This window comes from Pelobates fuscus, chromosome 3 (assembly GCF_036172605.1).
Source record: "Pelobates fuscus isolate aPelFus1 chromosome 3, aPelFus1.pri, whole genome shotgun sequence".
NCBI classification, from domain to species: Eukaryota; Metazoa; Chordata; class Amphibia; order Anura; family Pelobatidae; genus Pelobates; species Pelobates fuscus.
Genome location: NC_086319.1, coordinates 216,993,348 through 217,015,626, shown reverse-complemented (window position 1 = coordinate 217,015,626; position 22,279 = coordinate 216,993,348). Strand labels below are relative to the sequence as shown.

At 41.1% G+C, this 22,279-nt stretch overlaps 1 protein-coding gene across 1 annotated transcript in view; it reads left to right on the top strand.

Annotated features, from left to right (window-relative positions):
• SLC2A13 (solute carrier family 2 member 13) overlaps window positions 1–22,279 on the top strand; it is a 282,474-nt gene that overhangs the window by 20,095 nt on the left and 240,100 nt on the right. The window contains exon 2 of the mRNA XM_063448079.1: window positions 19,083–19,242. Coding sequence (XP_063304149.1) covers window positions 19,083–19,242 — 160 coding nt within the window. The remainder of the gene's footprint in view (window positions 1–19,082; window positions 19,243–22,279) is intronic.

Sequence of the window (22,279 nt, the reverse complement as noted above, 5' to 3'; positions counted from 1 at the left end):
AAATTAAAAAATGTCAGACGGAAATCAAAGAACATATGAAAAGGGACTCGACAAAAGCCCTACTGTGGTCAGCTCTTGACAAAGGCGTGCAGATACGCCGAAACGCGCGTTGAGCGTTTAAATTTGAGCCGATGCTCACTCCTAGCCTTTGCACTCTTAACTGGGAATGATTCTAGCCGACGCTAATCCTTTAAGTTTAAGTCTGAGTGCATATTCTATCTACACTTCTAAGTTTCCTATTTGGATGGGCTAACACTCTGTATTTTGGGAATTTTTTGTTATGGGGTTTATCCACTAAGGGGTGAGAGAGAGTTTGATACATCTCTGCATGTTATATTGTCTGGGGAGCTAGGGACATCTTGAGGCTGCCTCGAAGTAGCAGGTAGTTTTGACACTCACTGATGTGAGTTAGACAGCTAGTCTAGGGCAAGTTTTGAGACGTTTCTGTGTTTTGTGTGTCTTATGTGTACTGTGTCATGTGGGAGAGGTGTGGACACTAGCTACGCTGTGTAGTAATAAGCCTGTGTCACCTCTTGTTGGTGCGTTTCCCTCGCTCCTGTGTACCCCACTGTCCACACATTTGTCCTTGGCAGAAACTATAGCCCTTGTACACCCCAGGATAAGCTTACACAGCCCCATGCATATAGTGTTATTTACACACCTTCTGAGCTAATACCTCGATTTTAGGGGTTCTTAGTGTCTTTATTGACATCGTTTGCCCCTTTTTTTCTCTCTCCTGCCCCCTGGGGCTATCCCTTCTACTTTGAATATTTTCAAGAATTTATACCTTAGAGCTTTCGGCTCCTCATTCACAATCTGTTCTAAGATACTCCTGTTGCCCACCTTTTAGGTCCTAGTGTGTACTGGAATTGTGTGGCCATTTCTTTATGGCCATGTTTTAACCTTAATTATAATTGTTTTTTCAATAAAGGTTTACCCCAATTTCTCCTTTTTTTTTTTCCCCTCCCCCCCTCCCTCTATATGTGACTTTCATAATTTTGAGGTATATATATTTGAAGGCAAATTTGGTCTACACTCATTGCATATGAGTGTCCTCCATATCCAGTTTTCATAATTTTTTCTTCTTTTGACCACACTAACATTCACCACACCAGGCACGGCCCGACCATGGACATGGAGGCTCAACCCCACCCTCCTCCATAACCCACAGATTCGAACAACGATCGCCAAGGCCCTACTTCGAAACAAACAAAGACTCGATAGACTCCAAATGCACCTTATGGGCGGCTCACAAAGCAATCCTAAGGGGGACATTAATAAATCAAGCAACCATACATAAAAGAAAACAGCTCTCCCATCTGGAACAAACCTTGGCGACACTCAGTACCCTGGAGACCAAAATAAAACTCGAACCTACACCAGAAGTGACCGCTAAAATTAAAAAATGTCAGACGGAAATCAAAGAACATATGAAAAGGGACTCGACAAAAGCCCTACTGTGGTCCAAACAACTCTTTTACGACAAGGCCAATAAAGCCGACACTCTACTGGCACGAAAACTCAGACAACGCTAAGCCCAGAAACAGATAAACAAAATAGCCACACCAAATGGGACCATAACGGAGGACCCCAGCAAGATAGCCAAAGTATTCCAAAACTACTTCACGTCCCTATACGACCATGACCCCGAAACACGGCAGAACCCAAACGCCAACAAAACACTCATTGACCACTACCTGACACATACCCTGCTGCCGTCCCTGCCAAACGAAGCAGCACAAAAACTGGTAGACCCGATAACACCAGAAGAACTCACGGGCACCATGAAATCGCTCAAACCAAACAAAAGCCCAGGCTCGGACGGGTTCACTGTATTGTACTATAAAACGTTCGCCCCCACACTCTCCCCCCACCTATGCAACCTATATAACGCCATCCTACAAGGCAACCCACTACCACAAGAAATGCTCCAGGCCACAGTCTGCCTCCTTCCCAAACCCAATAAAACACACTTAGACCCAGGTCATTACAGGCCCATTTCCCTACTTAATGTAGACATAAAATTATTCACCAAACTCATGGCAGATCGGATATGCCCCATACCTACCTCAACTCATCCATCCTGACCAAGTAGGTTTTATTCCCACAAGACAGGCCACACCAGAAGAACATTCAACCTCATCTGGGCCGCAACAACGAAACGGATCCCTACCCTAATGCTATCACTTGATGCAGAAATGGCCTTTTATAGGCTGCTCTGGCCATACCTATTCGCAACCCTCCAGAAATTCGGATTCTCCATGGGTTTCCTAGAAACACTACAAACATTATACGCCTCACCGAGGGCCAGCCTCCCATTGACCCTCACACAACCACCCATGTTCACCATACATAACGGAACACGTCAGGGATGCCCCCTATCTTTAGAACCGCTCCTACAGAACCTCAGACGAAATACAGCCATAAAAGGCCTCAAAATCCGTGAAGAAGAGTACAAGACCGCAGCCTATGCGGACGACCTACTTGTCACTCTCACAGATCCGACAGCCTCCGTACCACCACTTATTCAAGTCCTAGAGTAGTATGCCAAAATCTCCGGATACAAACTCAATATAGACAAAACGGAAGCCCTACCCATACACATAGACCCCCCCACGCTGGAGCACCTACAGAAGATGTATCCTTTTAAGCTAAACTCTAACCGAATACAATACTTAAGCATCACCTTACCAACAGACTTCACCCAAAGCTACTCCATGAACTATACCCCAATCATACAGAAAATCACACACGACCTCGCCACATGGCAGAACATGTCGATATCCTGGCTAGGCAGACTGGCCTCGGTAAAAATTAATCTCCTCCCCAGACTACTATACTTATTTCAAGCTCTCCCAATCCCACCCTACACCCCAGACTTCAAACAACTACAGACACGAATAGACAAGTTCATATGGTCCAATAGATGCACACGTATAGAGGCAAACCCTATACGTACCGAATAGGGCAGGGGGCCTCTGCCTCCCCCACCTCATCCATTACTACCAAGCAGCGCAAATAACACAAGCCCAGAATCTACACGCCCCTTACGGAGTCAAAAGATGGGTAGACCTCGAGCACAACATATTCGGAAGAGATCACCCATCCCTCTACATCTGGCTACCAAAACAAGCCAGACCCCCTATGCCACAGACTACCCCAGCGCTGACCAATACAATCAAAATATGGGACAAAGTTGCACACAAAAGTGGCCTAATCGCACCCCTGTCCCCACTCACCCCGATACTCCGCAACACACAATTCCCCCCCAGTCATGACACTCAAAGACTTCACGCGCTACGAAGACAACAACCTCACATGCCTATACCACTAGAGTGTGTAAGGGACACTGTGTGTGTTAGTGACACTGTGTGTATGTCAGTGATAGTGTGTGTGTGTTAGTGAGAGTGTAAGTGATGCTGTGTATATCAGTGTGTGTGTGTTAGTGTCTCTTTTTTTTTCTCTAAATGTGTGCTTACTATGTCTCTCTCCTAAATGTATCATAGTCTCTGTTTCTTAAATATCTCAACAGTCTCTCTATCCTTTCCCTAAATGTCTCCCCAAGCTGTTTCCATTCTTTCTCACTGTGCGCCTGCTTTCACTTAAAGGAACACTATAGTCACCTAAATTACTTTAGCTAAATAAAGCAGTTTTGGTGTATAGATCATTCCCCTGCAATTTCACTGCTCAATTTACTGTGATTCAGGAGTTAAATCACTTTGTTTCTGTTTATGCAGCCCTAGTCACACCTCCCCTGACTATGATTGACAGAGCCTGCATGAAAAAAAAAAAAAAAACTGGTTTCACTTTCAAACAGATGTAATTTACCTTAAATAATTGTATCTCAATCTCTAAATTAAACTTTAATCACATACAGGAGGCTCTTGCAGGGTCTAGCAAGCTATTAACATAGCAGGGGATAAGAAAATCTTAATTAAACAGAACTTGCAATAAAGAAAGCCTAAATAGGGCTCTCTTTACAGGAAGTGTTTATGGAAGGCTGTGCAAGTCACATGCAGGGAGGTGTAACTAGGGTTCATAAACAAAGGGATTTAACTCCTAAATGGCAGAGGATTGGGCAGTAAGGCTGCAGGGGCATGTTCTATACACCAAAACTGCTTCATTAAGCAAAAGTTGTTCAGGTGACTATAGTGTCCCTTTAATAGCGATTTACCCCACCCCTATCCCCACCTTCTTCTCTGTGCTTGCTATATTGTTGTCCAACAAAGTATTTTTGAATACTGTTATTAAAGGGACACTGTAGGCACCCAGACCACTTCAGCTCATTGGTCTCCCCCTGCCGGCTGACGTCAGTGGGGGAGGAGCGTGGGTGGAGCCTGACCCAGCATCGAGGGACATCGGTGCTGGATTCAGGTAAGTGACTGAAGGGGTTTTAACCCCTTCAGCACCGCAGGATGGGTATACTGCAAGAGTCTATAGTGCCAGGAAAACAGGTTTGTTTTCCTGGCACTATAGAATCCCTTTAAAATAAATGGTACAGGTCTTCCATCAGTATAACAATATCTATGCATTGTGTTGACGTAAAGACTAGCTAATAATTAGTTTGTCACTTGAGTTTAAATTTCCAATATTATTTTAGAAATTCTACCTCCTAAAATTGAAAAAGCATTTTCAATAGCACCTTGCTTTTTGGGAGAGCATGTGACCACTGGTTCTGCCAAGTGGTATATTGCACAATAGTGGATACAAAAGCGGGGGAAAAAAAAGAAAACTAAATCTACCACAAAGTATCATTCAATTGAGAAAAATGCAAGAGATGCCAAGGTTGAAACTCATCTCTTGATTTAGAAAGTAATAACAATAAGTGCCTACGTAAAACCTTACTTTTAATATGTTACATTTTAAAAGAAATTAATGAATAAGGTAAAACAATCCAATATTAAAAGAAATTTAATGAATGAAGGTAAAGCAAGGTGTTCAGTCCTTTTCTATGTTGTGGTAGATACTATTGTGGTGAGGAAACAGTGAATAAATCTGAATTGACAATAAGCAAATGCTATTATTTTAAACACAATAGCAAAGGGCACTACATTTCTTTCAGTATAATAGCAATAAAGAGTGATACATTTGATACATTAAAGGAGGAATGCTGATGGTCTTTCTCTAGGATCTCTGAGAAACCGTTAGATCTTCAACTGACAATTCATATCTTTTAGTTCTAGCAGACTGTGTAAATAGTGTGACTATCTGTATTACTATTTATAACATGTAGCGTAATAAAAGCTATATCATTCACAAGGTATTTGACATTGTAACATAAAATTACAGTGACCCAGATTGTAAGAATATATTAACATATTTTAAATAGCATTCATGTGAATATATTTTAAATCACATCCCAAGAGATTTTTTTTTTGTTTCATCATTTTTATCTGGTTTTGTATAAACAATTACAAATGGTAAACAATGTATTGAGGCAGTTAGCATACAAGTACATTTTAGTAGTCGTTTCTCCTCTGTCCGTTATCTTACACAATATCAATGTACACAGTCGGTTAAGTTGCTGAAATAGTTTAATATTTAGAGGTCACAGGTATCTGTCGGTGCTGGTGGAGTACAGTTAGTTGACTCACACATACAAATGTATTGTATTGATTAGGTAGGGGTGTCCAGCCGCCACATGATGGCAGTAACATTGTGTATAGGATGAGGTCAGCTAACATATATGCTTCATTAGCCACCGTATAGGGTATGTCCAACTCTCCTGACCCTTCCTGCTAGGCTTATAAAAGTATTCCATCTTGTGTAGCCTCCCCCTCCGGAAAAACATTCCATGGTCCACAGATGTATTGAAATGCCTGATAATTTTTTGACATAGCATATGTAAGTTCCTCCATTTGTTTTATCCCTTCCACCCTGTATATCCATTACCTTAGGGACGGGGGTTTGCTTGTTTGCATTTTACTGTGATCAACTGATTCACTGCAATGAGTAGGTGAGAGATTAGTGATACTGTGTGTTTTTTTTTTTTTTTTATATCAAGGGGAGGTAGGAGGAATAAAATATATTCCGGGGAAGGGGGTACAGTCACGCCAGTGAAAAGTTTAATCAGCGTGAGTATTCATTTCCAGAATGTAAGTATTTGTGGGCATTCCCACCATATGTGTGAGGGATGTGCGTCAGGTTGCTGGCATCTCCAGCAAGTATGTTACATGTTTGCATATAGCTTATGCAGTTTAGCAGGTGTGTAGTGCCACCGGAAAAGTATCTTTGTAGTTACCTTCCTGTGTGGCTGTGCAGTCTGAGACTTTGTAGGTCCTCTTGAATATTTGTTTCCATTGGAGGGGCGTAAGAAAAAGTTGCAGTTCGTTAACTCATTTCCCTGTGTATGAGGGGAGGTTAGGTGCTCTTGACCTAATCAGCAGATTGTACATAGCCGAGAGCACTTTTTTCTTGAGTGGGTGAGAGGAGCATAACCTATCGAAACCATTGAGTTCGCGTGACCATAGTGGTAGGAGTTTCATGGTCTGGGTGAAGTGTAGCAGTTGTGCATACTGCATATGTTGTGTTCCTATAGGGTTGTGTGAGGAGGTAAGCTCGTTTAGGGGTGTCAGTGTGTTGTTGTGCACCACATCCCGGAGCTGAATCTGGTACTGAGTTTGGGTTCTGTTCAGTAATATGCCCAAATTCCCTGGCTCAAAGAGAGGATTGTATGTGATCAGATATAGTGGAGAGGGGAAATGGGAAATGGCCGGGTTAGTAAGCACAGGCGTCCAAATTTTTAGTGTGGCCACAATTGTCAGGTGGTGTCTGTGTTTCAGTAAGGGAAGGGCTGATTTTATGCCAAGGAATAGTCTGAATGGGGACTTCGAAGAAGGAGTCTTGTATTGTCCGCCACTATTGTGGCGATAGGACCCTTGTCCATTTATAAATTCTGTTTAGGTGTACGGCTCTATGATACATGTCTAAATCGAGTTGTCCCCCCCCTCCCCCCTTTCTTCTCATGGTTTCGTCAGGAGAGAGTGGCTAACCTGGGGTGAGTGTGGGACTAAAGGAAGGTGGTGTCGGTCTTACGAACTGCGTAAAATTTCCTCGGGATAACTATGGGTAGCGTTTGAAGTGCATATAAAATGCGCGGGAGAACATTCATCTTAAATATGTTTACACTACAGAACGAACTAAAGCCCGGTCTGTGCTAACCGCTCAGCTCAGGAGGAACCTTAACTCTATTGACCTCCAGCAGCTGTCGGCTGACATTGATTCACAACTGCTATCCATCCCTTCCCTCTCCTGTCCCTCACTGGCCATCTCCACATATAACACTACCCTCACATCTGCCTTGAACACTGCAGCCCCACTCCAAACATGCACCTCGAGGAGAACACGACCCCAACCTTGGCATAATAAATCAACACGCTATCTGCAGAGTTGCTCCCGCTGTGCTGAACGCTCCTGGAGGAAGTCCCGCACCCAGGCAGACTATCTTCATTATAGATTCATGTTGCTTTCATACAGCGCAGTCCTTGCCCTCGCCAAACAGTCCTACTTTTCCTCTCGCATTAGTTCATGCTCCCGCAATCCCAGACGTCTCTTTGACACTTTTAATTCCCTTCTCCGCCCTGCTGTGGCCACCCCCAAAACTAACCTTACAGCTGATAGCTTTGCATATTACTTTACTGACAAGATTGAACAGCTAAGGAAACAATTCTCCCCTCCTTGACGTTCTCTTTCTCAACCACACATAAATCATGCTTTCCCTACCCTTCAGACTTTCTCCCCAGCTACTGAACAAGAGATGGCTGCACTTCTCCGTTCCTCTCGCCCCACCACTTGCCCACTTGATCCTGTCCCATCTCACCTCATCAGATCTCTCTCCCCTTGTCTTGTGCCTATCCTAACACACATCTTTAACTGCTCTCTCTCTTCTGGCACTGTTCCTGCTGACCTTAAACATGCACTGTAATACCTATCCTGAAAAAAACATCTCTTGACCCATCCTCCCCCTCTAACTATCGTCCCATATCCCTGCTCCCTTACTCATCAAAGCTTTTGGAAAGACTTGTCTTTACCCGTGTGTCTCACTTCCTTAATTCCAACTCTCTCCTTGACCCTCTTCAGTCTGGCTTCCGCCCTCTCCACTCTACTGAGACCGCTCTTATCAAAGTGACTAATGACCTAATCTCCGCTAAATCCAAAGGTCACTACTCCATATTAATTCTCCTTGACCTCTCTGCTGCCTTTGACACAGTTGATCATGCTCTCCTCCTTCAAACTCTTCAATCACTCGGTCTCTGTGACTCTGTCCTCTCTTGGTTTTCCTCCTCTATCTCCCAACGCTCATTCAGTGTCTCCTTTTCCAAGGATACCTCCTCCCCTCGCCCTGTCTCGGTTGGAGTTCCCCAAGGCTCTGTCCTTGGTCCCCTTCTATATTCTCTTTATACTGCCTCTCTTGGAAAACTTATTGCCTCTTTTGGATTCAACTACCACCTGTACGCTGATGACACTCAGATATACCTCTCCTCACCGGACCTCTCCCCGGCCGTCCTGCAACGTGTCACTGCTTGCCTCTCTTCCATCTCTGACTGGATGTCGTCACGCTTTCTCAAACTTAACCTCTCTAAAACTGAACTCCTTGTCTTTCCTCCTCCTAATACTGATCCTCCTCTCTCACTCTCCCTTCAAGTCAGTGATATCCACATAAGTCCATCCCTACAAGCGCGCTGTCTTGGCGTCATACTTGACTCTGGTCTCACCTTTGAGTCTCACATCCAGTTTGTTGCCAAGTCCTGTAGGTTCCAACTCAAAAACATAGCCCGCATCCGCCCCTTTCTTACGCAAGATTCTACCAAGGAGCTTGTCCATGCTCTAGTAATTTCCTGCATGGATTTCTGTAACCCTCTCCTGATTGGTCTCCCCAAAAGCCGTACTGCCGCGCTACAGTCTGTAATGAATGCTGCAGCGAGACTGATTTTCCTATCCAGTCGGTCCTCTCACACCTCGCCCCTCTGCCAGTCCTTACATTGGCTCCCTGTATCCTATAGGAGTCAATTCTAAGTGCTAACCCATACATTTAAAGCACTGAACAATTCCAGCCCCTCTTATATCTCTTCACTGATCCAGGGGTATGCCCCTCCTCGTACCCTCCGCTCTGCCCGCGACCACCTCCTGACCGCTGCTCGCACCCGTTCGGCCAACTCGCGCTTGCAGGACCTCTCACGGGCGGCTCCTCTCCTTTGGAATAACTTGCCTACTGCCATCAGACTCTCCCCTAGTCTTCAATCATTTAAGAAGGGCCTTAAAACCCATCTCTTCAGGAAAGTGTATGGCCTCCCAGAGTAATCTCTCCCTTACATACCTGTCTCTTGCTCTCTCCTATGGGATAGTGCTTTGCTCTCTTCTCCAGCTCTGCTTCACTCCTACCTGATATTTCCTATCCTAATGTTTCTAATACCCCACCTCCTATAGACTGTAAGCTCATTTGAGCAGGGTTCTCTTCAACCTATTGTTCCTGTAAGTTTTCTTGTAATTGTCTTATTTATTGTTACATCCCCCCTCTCAAAATATTGTAAAGCGCTACGGAATCTGTTGGCGCTATATAAATGGCAATAATAATAATAATAATAATAATAACTGGTCAAGTCTTTGGAGATAGCATTTAATATCAGGGAGAAGTTTAATTCGTAGATACGTCCTAGCTCGTGGGGTCGATGTACCCCTAAGTATTTGATGGACATACTGGACCAGCTGAACTCAAATGCACTTTTAAGGTGTCCTTCCAATTCTGGGGTGGTGTGTAAGGGAAGTATCTCACATTTAGAGAGATTGGCCTGAAAGTTTGAGACACTACTATATTTTGAAATTTCCTCAAGTATGTGGGCGAGGGAGTTTAGTGGGTCCGCCACCGTAAACATAAGGTCATCAGCGAAGGCCGAAACTTTACATTCCGTTTTATTGATGGCAAATCTCCGGATCCAGTGATTGTCCCTGAGCCCCCCTGTAGGAATGGCTCCAGTACCAGGGTGGATATCAAGGGGGAAAGAGGGCACCCTTGCCTCGTGTCATTGCGTATGTTTACCGAGTCATATAGTTGGCCATTGATACGCAGTCTCGCCGTTGGTGCCGAGTAGATGGCTCCCAACCATTCCAACCATCTTGTCCCGAAACCTAAGCCTCTCATAGTGGCTAAAATTAAGGACCAGTCCACTCTGTCGAACGCCTTTTCAGCGTCGATTGCGAGTAGGATACTGGGACTCACGGTTGTTTTCGCCCAGTGCATTAGGTTGATGATCTTAGTGGTGTTATTTTTTGCCTCCCTACCCAGGACGAACTCGGACTGGTCCTGGTGTATGAGTCCCGGGAGGAGAGGTTTCCATCTTGTAGCCAATATTTTTGTGAAAATCTTGAGGTCTGTGTTAATTAATTATATGGGCCTGTAGCTTCCACAATTAGTCTGGTTTTTACCCTCTTTAGGTATTAGGGCTGTTGTTGCCTCTAAGGCGCATTTATGGATGACTGTTTGTAGTTTTTTTGCGTTAAAAGCATTAACCCCTTAAGGACACATGACATGTCTGACATGTCATGATTCCCTTTTATTCCAGAAGTTTGGTCCTTAAGGGGTTAAGGAATGGCTGTGTCAGAATTTGGGACACAATTTTTTAATATTTGCCTGTAAAGCCATCTGGGCCGGGGCTTTTCTGTACGGGTAACTGTTTGGTTGCAAGGCTGAATTCTTCAGCCAAGATATGGTAGGCCTGTGTGGGGTAGTTTGAACAAGCAACCTGTTAGAATCCTTCGAAATGTGACATCGCCCTAGCATTAAAATTATAGTTTTAAAAAAAACTATAATGGCTGTGTCTCATATTTGCTCATTAAAAATCCACATACATCTGGCAAAGGTACACGTGGGGTTATTGCTATAATACATCTTAGGTGTTATACTTCCAAAGCACACGTAAGGATTACAAAATATGCAAAAAAAAATTCAATTAGAGCATCAAAAAGGCAGAAAAAAAACCATGAATTCCCAATACACTTGGTACAAACCAGTGAACAAATGTTGATACTGATCAAAATATGCAATTTGGGCATATATGTCTCACAGGATAGTGTCTTTGACATACATTGGGGGTATCGTACTCAGCAGATGTAACTGAACACAATATTGTACAGGAGCACAAACATCAGGTTTAGGAAATTTATATTAAAAAAAAAAAAATAACAAAAAAAATGTTTTAAATGTTAAAAAAAAAAAAAAAAGAAAACTTAACAAAAACTGAGAACGAGCCAAATTTAGAGCAGGAGCACACTATGAAAATGGAAGATAACCCCTCCCTCACAATTTTACTACAATATTTAGCATGGTTTAGAAGTTAAATGGCTACATAAATAGCTTGAGATGTCTACTTTTTTATAAATATTCACTTTATTGTGGCAATTTTATTTTCTGTGATGGTTATTAAGCTTAGACAAACATCCCAAATTTTAAAATCACTCTACATTGAAATTATTTTCCTTCTATTTTGAAGTATGTAACTACCAAAAATAAACTCTGCAAATCAGGGCAAATAAATTAATTTATTTTTAACTACGCTTTGTAAACTGCACTAATTATGCACACATTATTGGGTAGTTTTTATTTTATTAGAATTTTTAATAAGTGTGTGTATGTGTGTATGTGTGTGTGTGTATGTGTGTGTGTATATATATATATTATGTGTTAAAGCCTTTTTTGTCCTTTAAAAAACTGTATATAATATGTGTTGGCGCAATTAATAAAAAAGATTTAAATTGCATTTCAACACACACAGCAAAAAAATGTATAGGTTGCTTTGGTACTTAAGTGAAAAACAAGCAAATGAAGCTTGATCCTTAAGGGGTTAAGAGACATTTCCGCATCCTGAACGTGTATATGAAGCCGCTGCTTATTTCTCTGAGCTTCCAAATAAATGAACATATTAGAGGCATTCAGGATCTCCTGTAATTTTATTTTTATTTTTTTTATCACTGTTTTTGGAATGTGTTTGCACTCTCTAGGATAAAAGCTGGTAGGATAAATGCTTTCATATGAGAAGCATTTGGCACTCACTGCGCATGGGCATCAGTTCACAACACTCCTAAATGAGCATTGGATTGGACCATTGGAGTTAGAACAGCTCTAGCGGCTAGCAGCGCTAAGAGACTTTCATCACTAGAGAAAATTTAGGACACTATAGTCACCAGGACAGCTTAATGTAGTTGTGTTGGTTAGTTTCAGAGAAAATGCAGGGTTTACATGGCCTCCTAGGGACACCTCCAGTAGCCACTCCTGAAATGGCCACTGGAGGTGCTTCTTGGGTCAGTGCTGCCGTTCAGCATCTCCACACTCTGCATGGAGACACTGAATTTTCCGATTCAATGCATCTCTATGAGGAGGTGCTGATTGGCCAAAACAGCGTCACCAAGGAGGCGTATCAGGGGCAGGGCCAATGCTGGTGGACCTGCACAGTGCTGGAAATAAGGTGAGTTTTAAACCCTTCTAATGGATTAATAGTGGGGGCAAGCCACCTAAATGGTGGTTTTAGTACTATTGGGTCAGAAATACATGTTTGTGTTCCTGACCCTATAGTGTTCCTTTAAGCAAAACCTTATTTGTAGCTATTTTTATTGCAGTGCAAGGGCTTAGAATGAACTGTACATTAGAACACTATAGCATTATACAGCTTTGTGTTTCTAATGCTATAGTGTTCCTGTATTATTTGTTGTCATCATACTCTGGTCCCTAAAGATATTCTGCCAACATGTAATGTCCTGCTTAGTTAATGTTGGCAGCTCTCCTCTACATAAATCCTGATGTCGTCATTATTATTATTATTATTATTATTATTATTATTATTATTATTATTATTATTATTATTGTTATTTATATAGCGCCATCAAATTCCGCAGCGCTTTACAATGGGTGGACGAACAGACCTGTAGTTGTAACCAGACAAGTTGGACACACAGGAACAGAGGGTTTGAGGGCCCTGCTCAATGAGCTTACATGCTAGAGGGAGTGGGGTAAAATGACACAAAAAGGTAAGGATAGTATTAGACAAGTGACAGTTGCAGAAGAGGATTCAGTCAGGAGCTATTAAAAGTTTAATTGATACGCTTTTATGAAGAAGTGGGACAGTGGAATGGACCAACACCATAGTCACATCTGGCGTTAAGTAGGGGCGGATGCACGCAATGTTTTTGAGATTGAAATGACAGGATTTGGCGATAGATTGAACATGAGGTTTGAAGGAGAGGTCAGAGTCAAAGAGAACACCTAGGCAGCGAGCCTGCGTGGTGGAGCTGATAGTAGCACCGTTGACTTGGAGGGAGACAGACACAGGAGTAACAACACTTGAGGGAGGAAAGACTAGAATTTCAGTTTTGGCCAAGTTGAGTTTAAGGAAGTGGGCAGCCATCCAGTCAGAAATAGCAGAGAGGCAGTCAGAGACACCAGTCAAGAGGGACGGGGAGAGATCAGGAGAGGACAGGTAGAATTTGTGTGTCATCTGCATAGAAATTATATTGGAAGCCAAAGGAGCTAATGAGTTTACCAAGGGAGGCAGTATAGATGGAGAACAGTAGGGTACCAAGGACTGAACCATGGGGGACACCAACAGAGAGGAGTTGGGCAGAAGAAGCAGAGCCAGAGAAAGAAACACTGAAAGAGCGCTGGGATTGGTAGGAGGAGCACCAGGAGACAGCAATATCTTGTAGACCGATATTGCGGAGGATGAGAAGAAGCTGTTGATGATCAACAGTGTCAAAAACCGCAGACAGGTCAAGGAGAATTAGGATAGAGTAGTGACCACGAGATTTTGCAGCGAGTAGATCATTGGATACTTTGGTCAGTGCCGTTTCCACAGAGTGCTTAGCGCGAAAACCAGACTGAAGTGGGTCTAGCAGAGAGTTGAACTCGAGAAAGTCTGTCTATCTCGCATACACAATTCTTTCAAGGATCTTGGATGCAAAAGGCAGTAGCGAGAGGACGATAATTGGATGGGGAGTTAGGGTCAAGATTGGGCTTCTTTAGAATTGGGGTTACAGTTGCATGTTTGAAGGGCGATGGAAATATACCAGAGGAGAGAGGGAGAGATTGAGAATTTTAGTGAGAGGTGGAGAAGGAGAAGAAGACAGAGTACGGATGAGTTGCGAGGGAATTGGTTCTAGGGAGCAGGTGGTGGGGCGGGAGGACTGGAGCAGAGCAGAAACCTCTTCCAATGTAGCGGGTGCGAATTAACATAGAACAGCAGAGGGAGTGAAGTTGGGGAAAGATGAGAGATCTCTTCTCTGATTGTAGAGATCTTGTTATTGAAGTGAGTAACAAAGTCTGAGGCGGTCATGTTAGTAGGTGGAGGAGGAACAGCAGGGCGAAGAAGAGAGTTAAATATGTGAAATAGTCGTTTGGGTTTGCGGGAGAGTGTGGTTATGAGGGTATATGTCCTATACCTTGTTGATCATTCCATTTTAGAATATCACAAGCACGATGAACACTTCAGTGATTTGAAGTGGTTATGGTGCCTGGACTCTGCAGTATTTATTTCCTTCTGAAATGCTGCACATATGGAGTTTGACCCTTTTGCTGCAGGAGGTGTAACTCCACCTCTGGCAGCGCCATGAGGGCATTTTTAAGAACCTGAGTTCTAGGCTTGCTAATGTCACTTCTGTGCATATTTCTGTGCTTAGTATTGCATTCATTGGCTGAGATTGGTAATCTGATTCTCTAAGCCAATTAATGGCAGGTGGGATTGACTTCCGGGTTCTGCACTTCTTCATAAGCCGGATATATTCACTGGCCACTAGAGGCTTGCGGTGCCAGGCATAGACTACCATTTTCAAGAAACAAACCAGGGTACTCCTGCCATCGTAACCACTACAGCGGGCAGTAATAGTTATAATGCTTGAAGTTACCCTTTAACCCCTTAAGGACACATGACATGTGTGACGTCATGATTCCCTTTTATTTCAGAAGTTTGGTCCTTAAGGGGTTAAAGAACAGTGTGTTATAACAACATAGACCATTGGTTACTAAGGAGTTAAAGATTCTATACTGATTTTGACCTTTTATTCTAAATCCGTTATAGCTATTATTAGTTGTCTGCACCAACAATTGACTTGTCCTTTGTTATTCTGGGTCTGACTGGTTCTTACTAATTTCATTACAATCTGATTACATGCTGGTCATTTCCTTTCATCTCCTTAGTATTAACTATGGTAAGACCTGCCATCCTAAAGACCGGCTGTGCGTCTTTTCTGAATTTATATCTTACTTCAGGTCTTTTCAGTATTATCTTGTTGCCATACACACCACTTGCTTAACTCCTTGAGGACAGAGGCAATTGTACAAGTTCTAATACAAAATAAAACCTAGAGTTTGAGCTATATGTTGAATCATAATTTACCACTTTCCTATTAAAGGACCACTCTAGTGCCAGGAAAACATACTCGTTTTCCTGGCACTAGAGTGCCCTGAGGGTGCCCCCACCCTCAGGGACCCCCTCCCGCCCAGCTCTGGAAAGGGGAAAGGGGTAACAACTTACCTTTTTCCAGCGGTGAGCGGGGAGCTCTCCTCCTCCTCTCTGCCTCCGTTCCTCCCCGTCGGCTGAATGCGCACGCGCGGCAAGAGCTGCGCGCATTCAGCCGGTCACATAGGAAAGCATTCATAATGCTTTCCTATGGACGCTTGCGTGCTCTCACTGTGATTTTCACAGTGAGAATCACGCAAGCGCCTCTAGCGGCTGTCAGTGAGACAGCCACTAGAGGAAATAGGGGAAGGCTTAACTAATTGATAAACATAGCAGTTTCTCTGAAACTATGTATGTTTATAAAAAAATTAGTTAACCCTAGCTGGACCTGGCACCCAGACCACTTCATTAAGCTGAAGTGGTCTGGGTGCCTAGAGTGGTCCTTTAAGTGCATCCACGCATATAATTTTGTTCTGGAGAAACGGGGCTTTAACTTCACTTCATATATTTATATATGAAACTTAATTGTATACAAATAAAAAAAAAAAAAAAAAGGGTTAGAAATTAATAGTTTATTTTCCTAGTTCTTCATGGCATTTTTACTGTGAATGTCATAATAGATTTTACTGCTTTAAACCACAGATATTTGTGATCAGCACATGTACCGGCAAATATGTATATATACCCGTACTCAAACAATTCGGTATTCAAACAAAATACTGGAGAAAAAAAATTCTCTGTATTAGAAAAAAACTCTTTATTAGAACAAAATCACACAGCATTAATTAACCTTGATTGAATCCAGTTTGGAACCTCGTTGGTAGGATGCATCGGCCTCCTAGGAGTAGACAAAGCGAACAGAGCTGCATTCTGTCAGTAAACAGAGCTGACAGGTAAAGTGAGGTTACATTTTCATTTCATATACATTGTGTTTATTGGTTTTCTGTAGGATTTTATGCATTTAAGGTATTATTAAACTGTAAAATGTGTGTTAAAATGCTGTAGGGGTTTGGAACGGATTAATTTAATTTACATTAATTCTTATGGAAAATTTTGATTCGGTTTTCGAACAGCTTGGTTCTCAGATAGCCTTCTGGAATGGATTAAGTGTGTGTGTGTGTGTGTGTGTGTATAATATAATATATATATATATATATATATATATATATATATATATATATAATATATATATTTTTTTTTTTTTTTTTTTAAAGTAAAATCTAAACAATTATTCCTCCTTTCCTTCCTTTCTACCTTTGGCCTGGCAAGCATTGCCTGCAAGCCCTGGTGGTCCTAGTGGTGAGTGAACTCTAGCCTACAGCTCTTTGGGATAGAGTTCACTCTCGCGCAATTGTCATGGTAACCACAGCAACGATCTAACCTCGTGAGAGGAAGAACCAGGTGGAGCTGCCAGCTGGAACATTGAAGGGTCTGTGGGCCGGTGAGGGATATCCTTGATATTCCTTTCTGCCTTCATGGCAAACAGCAGGGCCGCTGCTTGGATAGTGCTGTCCCTGCATGAGCCAGCAGGGGAGTTTCTCTGATATTTTACCCAGTTTGCCTGATGGCCAGTCCGGGCCTGGTATCGTTTATTATACATTGGAAGACCTTGTTAGCACAGAATATGCTATATATAGAATCTGGTAACAGCACTTTTACATCTTAGTGGGACAATTTACCATTTACTGTGTCACAATGATTTTGTTTTTGTTTTTGTTCATTACAGATGCTCTGTTGCAGACATTTTTTTTTGGATACCATATTTCAGTTTTATTTCACTAGTGCACGTTATTGTATGTTTGGGTGACATATTGAGAACACTGTGGACTGTGCTGTAATTTATCTTTTGGATCCATATAGAAACGACATTCACATTTCTTATTTTGTTTAGTAATTTAGGAACAAATTGCTGATTTTAATAGTTTCTGTAATTCAGATATAGCCACAGCTTGCCTTATTTTAGCATGAATTATGCAATGAATATATCTTATCTTGTAATAGGAGTCTATGGAGCTTCCAGCAGGTCAGGCAGTCTCCCAGGCTGCTAATAGTTTAAAAAAAAGAATTATAATAATAAAATAAATATATTGTGCATATATTATGTATGTATAATGTATTATAAAATAGTTAAAGAATTTATTAATATATTATACATATATAATGCATATATATGATTGCATTCTAATTGTACTTTGAGATACATACACACATATCTCAAAACTCACTTATAATGCAATCATATATATGCATTATATATGTGTAATATTGTAATGGACCGCCTGGCAACCGGGTACCTCAGTCAGTCGCTGCTTCCTAGTACTTGCGAGCACCATAAGCATTGCACTGGAACACAATAAATATCATAAACCCCACAAACCACTGCAGCTTAGTTGGGGTCTCGCTGTCCTCCACCCACCCTGGACCCAAGACCAGGATCCAGCTTCCGGTGGGTAGACCTCTCCTAGTCCAGAGAGCGAAGCAGGGCTGCTCTTACAAGAGCAATCGTTTTGATCCAAGGGAATACAGGGATTATAGCAATCCCTCAGAGTGAATATAGCTCTCCAATCCCCCAAACATGAGCCAAGACTTCATGAAGGGGTATACTGTTCTGTTTAATGGCAGCCACAACTTGCCTATTATGACAGTCCCCATGCAAGGGTCACTCCCCCCTGGACCTGAGAGTAGACTACAGTAAAAAAAACATACACATAATTGCATTGGCTGTCAGGTCCAGGACACTCCCATACACCATTCCTGATAGATGAAAACATACCAGTTCTTGCATGGCCAGCATACTCACCGGACATGTCACTCATTGAGCATGTTTGATATGCTCTGGATCGGCGTCAATACAGTAAAATAAAACATTTTAGAGTTGCCTTTTATTGTGGCCAGCCTAAGGCACACCTTTGCAATAACCATGCTGTCTAATCAGCATCTTGATATGCCACACCTGTGAGGTGGATGGATTATCTCGGCAAAGGAGAAGTGCTCACTAACACAGATTTAGACAGATTTGTGAACATTATTTGAGAGAAATAGGCCTTTTGTGTACATAGAAAACGTCTTAGGTATTTGAGTTCAGCTCATGAAAAATAGGGGCAAAAACAAAAGTATTGTGTTTATTTATATATATATATATATATATATATATGTGTATGTATATATATATGTGTATATGTGTGTGTATATGTGTGTGTATATGTATATGTATATGTGTGTATATATATATATATATATATATATATATATAGTGTGTGTGTGTGTGTGCCTGACAACCCAGGCAGACAGTTGCTGAACCCATATTGGAGTGTTCTTTGGCAGTAACCCTTAAAGTTCTCAGTATTCTTAAATTGCTATGTGTGTTCAAAAAAATCACCAATAATGCGTTTTTTTTTTTTATTTTTTATTTGGCATAGATTGGTGGTAAAATGGTTGCATGAAAAGAGTCAAAATACCCCAAGTTTAATACCTTAGGTTGTCTTCTTTCAAAAAAATATATACATGTGAAGGGTTATTCAGGGATTCCTGACAGATATCAGAGTTACAATGTGGCCAGTGACGCAATGCTGGAAATAATGTGAGAACAGTGTATTGGCATCAACCTTTCTAACATCTATTTTTTATTTTTTTTCTCACTAGGTATTGCTTCTATGACAGTCCCAGTATATATTGCTGAAGCTGCTCCATCCCATTTGAGAGGAAGATTGGTTACTATTAACACATTATTCATCACAGGCGGACAATTCTTTGCTGCAGTTGTGGATGGTGCTTTTAGTTATCTTCCAAGAGATGGATGGAGGTTCGTAATGCAATAGCGTTTCACAGCAGGTCAATAATTCTCTCTAATATTGTCTTTAACGTTCCTTTTTGTAAGTTTTTATTTGTCATCTTAGTTATGTATTGACTAAATAAAGAACTGTAATATAGACACTTAATTACTGTGTGCTATGCATGAACGTGTGATCATGCCCCATTGTGTTTCAGAAAGCCAAAATAAATTGCTGAGAACCTAAATCTACTACTTTCTTGAAGCTTTCACAACTGCTCTTATAGGCATCCTATTCAAATCTCTAACTGTGATAACATTAACTCATGGATCAATTGTATAGTTATATCAAAGGGAAGCCTTAGCAACTGTAGTTCTGATGGCATCTGGAGATATGTCTTGGCAGATTTCAAAATAACACTACTGATTTTTATTTCAAATTATTTTTGTATTTCGTAATAAGATTAGTAAATGAACTATACATTTGTTGGTATTAGTTATAAATTCCTGGCTCAAAAAATGCAGGGGTATGTGTTCTATTAATCCACATCATTTTGTTAAATTTAAATGGTTTTTATGGCATACAAAAGCTAGAACTAAAAACCCACTACTTTAAAACAACACTCAAAGCACCACAATCACTATCTTAATATAGTGATTGTCCTGCATAGATGCAGATCCTTTTCTTCTACAATGTAGAATACTACCACTTCTGGGGAAAGACAATATTTTCACTTGCCTAGAACTCACCTTTGGTGGCTGTCAGTCAGACAGGTGCTTGTGTTGCTTACTTCTAAAGATCTGGTGATGCCCTACAAAATTAAAAAAAAATTGAACTGGTGGAGCACAGCAATTTCTATGCATCTGCTGTGGATCCACATTACCTATAGACTGTAAACTTGTTTGAGCAGGGCCCTCTTCAACCTATTGTTCCTGTAAGTTTTTATGTGTCTCATTTATTGTTAAATTTCCCCCTTTGATAATATTGTAAAACGCTACGGAATATGCTGGCGCTATACAAATACCAGTAATAATAATAATAATGATAATACTCTGAGAACAGTTTGCAGACATCATCAGCATTGATAATCTCAATCTGAATGGATCGTGCTGCAGAGAAAAGATTGTCATTGCTCTGCATTACAGGTAAATTTGACTACTTCATGATTGCATTTTTTATTTTATTTTTTAAGTAAGCTGGGCCTAAATATAAACTAAAAAAGAACACTAGCATTAAAAGCCAAAATATAATTTTTTTATGTTGATGTTATTTTTTTTTTTTTTTTTTTAACACTGAGATGTGAACATAATACTTATTGCATGTTAACAGAGCAAAGAATCTGAGTGACGTTTTAGATTTTGTTGCATGTATTAAACCAGTTCTACTTTTCAGGCTGTCATTTTATTAAATGTTAATATTGACTGTTTGAATTGCAAACATATTTACCAGTCTACAAATAGTTTTTGAATAGCCCATGCCCTCGCTGCTTCTGGAGGTGTTTGAGAGTCATAGAAACTTCAGACACCCTCTTCTGAGATGTCTGCTTTAGGTAATGTCCTTGCAGACAATGCATCTAACCCATGTTGCTTCTCTTGTACACCAAATGGAATCCTCCATTATCATGCAAGCTTTGGAAAATGTCTTAACTGCCTTTGTTTATCAAAGTTGAAGATTGTATACCCGGTCCCCTCTAAAAGTGACAAGCCTGTGGAGAAACATCATTCCACTGCAGGTTAGCTACAAGATTTGTGTATTCTGTATTATCCGAATTGTGGTTAATCAGAATTATGAGCAATCGGCTAGTTGTTTTAATTCCATGTGACTGAATTACAAAAGAATGAAATAAGCATTAAATGAGCCATTTCTTTTGTTTCGTGATCTAGCACTCCGGCCATGGCACCAGAAAAAGAGGGAGGGAATAAAGAAACGGTTGCAAATAAACAGATTGATTTGTCATGACGGACAAGAGGTCTGCCTAATAAGGTTGTATCTCTTATCCATCTCCTAATCAGCCACTAAATGTTAATTGTATTCACAGAGCAGGTGAGAAGTGACCAATAGTGGGTAAAAAGGAGGAACAGTAAAAAAGTCTATATATTTCCAAGCAGCATTGTTTCAGCCACTTTGATTTCAGCGGAAGAGGGAGACCGTGATTGGTTTTACCATGGCTGTACCTGTGGGGGTTTGAACACTGGATTTTTTACATTTAAAAAGTGTAGTGAAAATTATCGAATTTCAACCAAAATTGCAATTTCCTGTTCTGACCCAATGAGACAAAAGTATTAGTTTTTTGGATTAAAAAGTAAATAAGTGTTTTTTTGTATCTGAACACTATCAAAATTTTAAAATTTTACACAACCGATATTTTATTTTTTATTTGATTTGGGATCCATCATGATTGGCTTTACACAATATGGCCTTTTGGTGAAACTGAATATATCTGGGTGGAAATGATGATTTCATTTTTTTAAAAAAGACATTCCCTTTTTGCAGGGCTGTCTTTAATATGGATTGGACCCTGGGCAAACATTTGCTTGGGCGCCCTGAACCCTGTCGTCCCCTCCCTGGCATGCAATCATGCCCCCCACCCCAACGCAGAGGCGGACGTAAAGTAGAGAGGGCTCTGGTGCATGAATTATTTTGGGCAAGAGGGGGCAAAAGGTAGATCCCCATCTGTCATGCAACTCCAACAATGCTTTGACAGCTGGGGCGCTACCATTTTCCCATGCATGTAGGGTTGTATTTAGCACTGAGCAGTCTTTGTGTGTTTGAGTGTAAGCATGTTTTTGTATGGAGTATGTTTGTGTGAATGATGGGGTGTTTTTGTATGTGGAGATGGCATTTAAATGCAAGTATGCATTTATGTGTAGTGTTTTATGAATACACTGGTGTGTTTTATATATAATTTTGTTGTTTAAAAAAAGAGGTGTGTTTATATGTAGTATTGAAGTTTGAATGCAGGTGTGTATTTGCGTGTAGTGTTGAATGCTGAGATGTATGTACAAATACACATGCACTGTCACAAACACACACACACACACATACACACACACACAGAAACACTTGCAG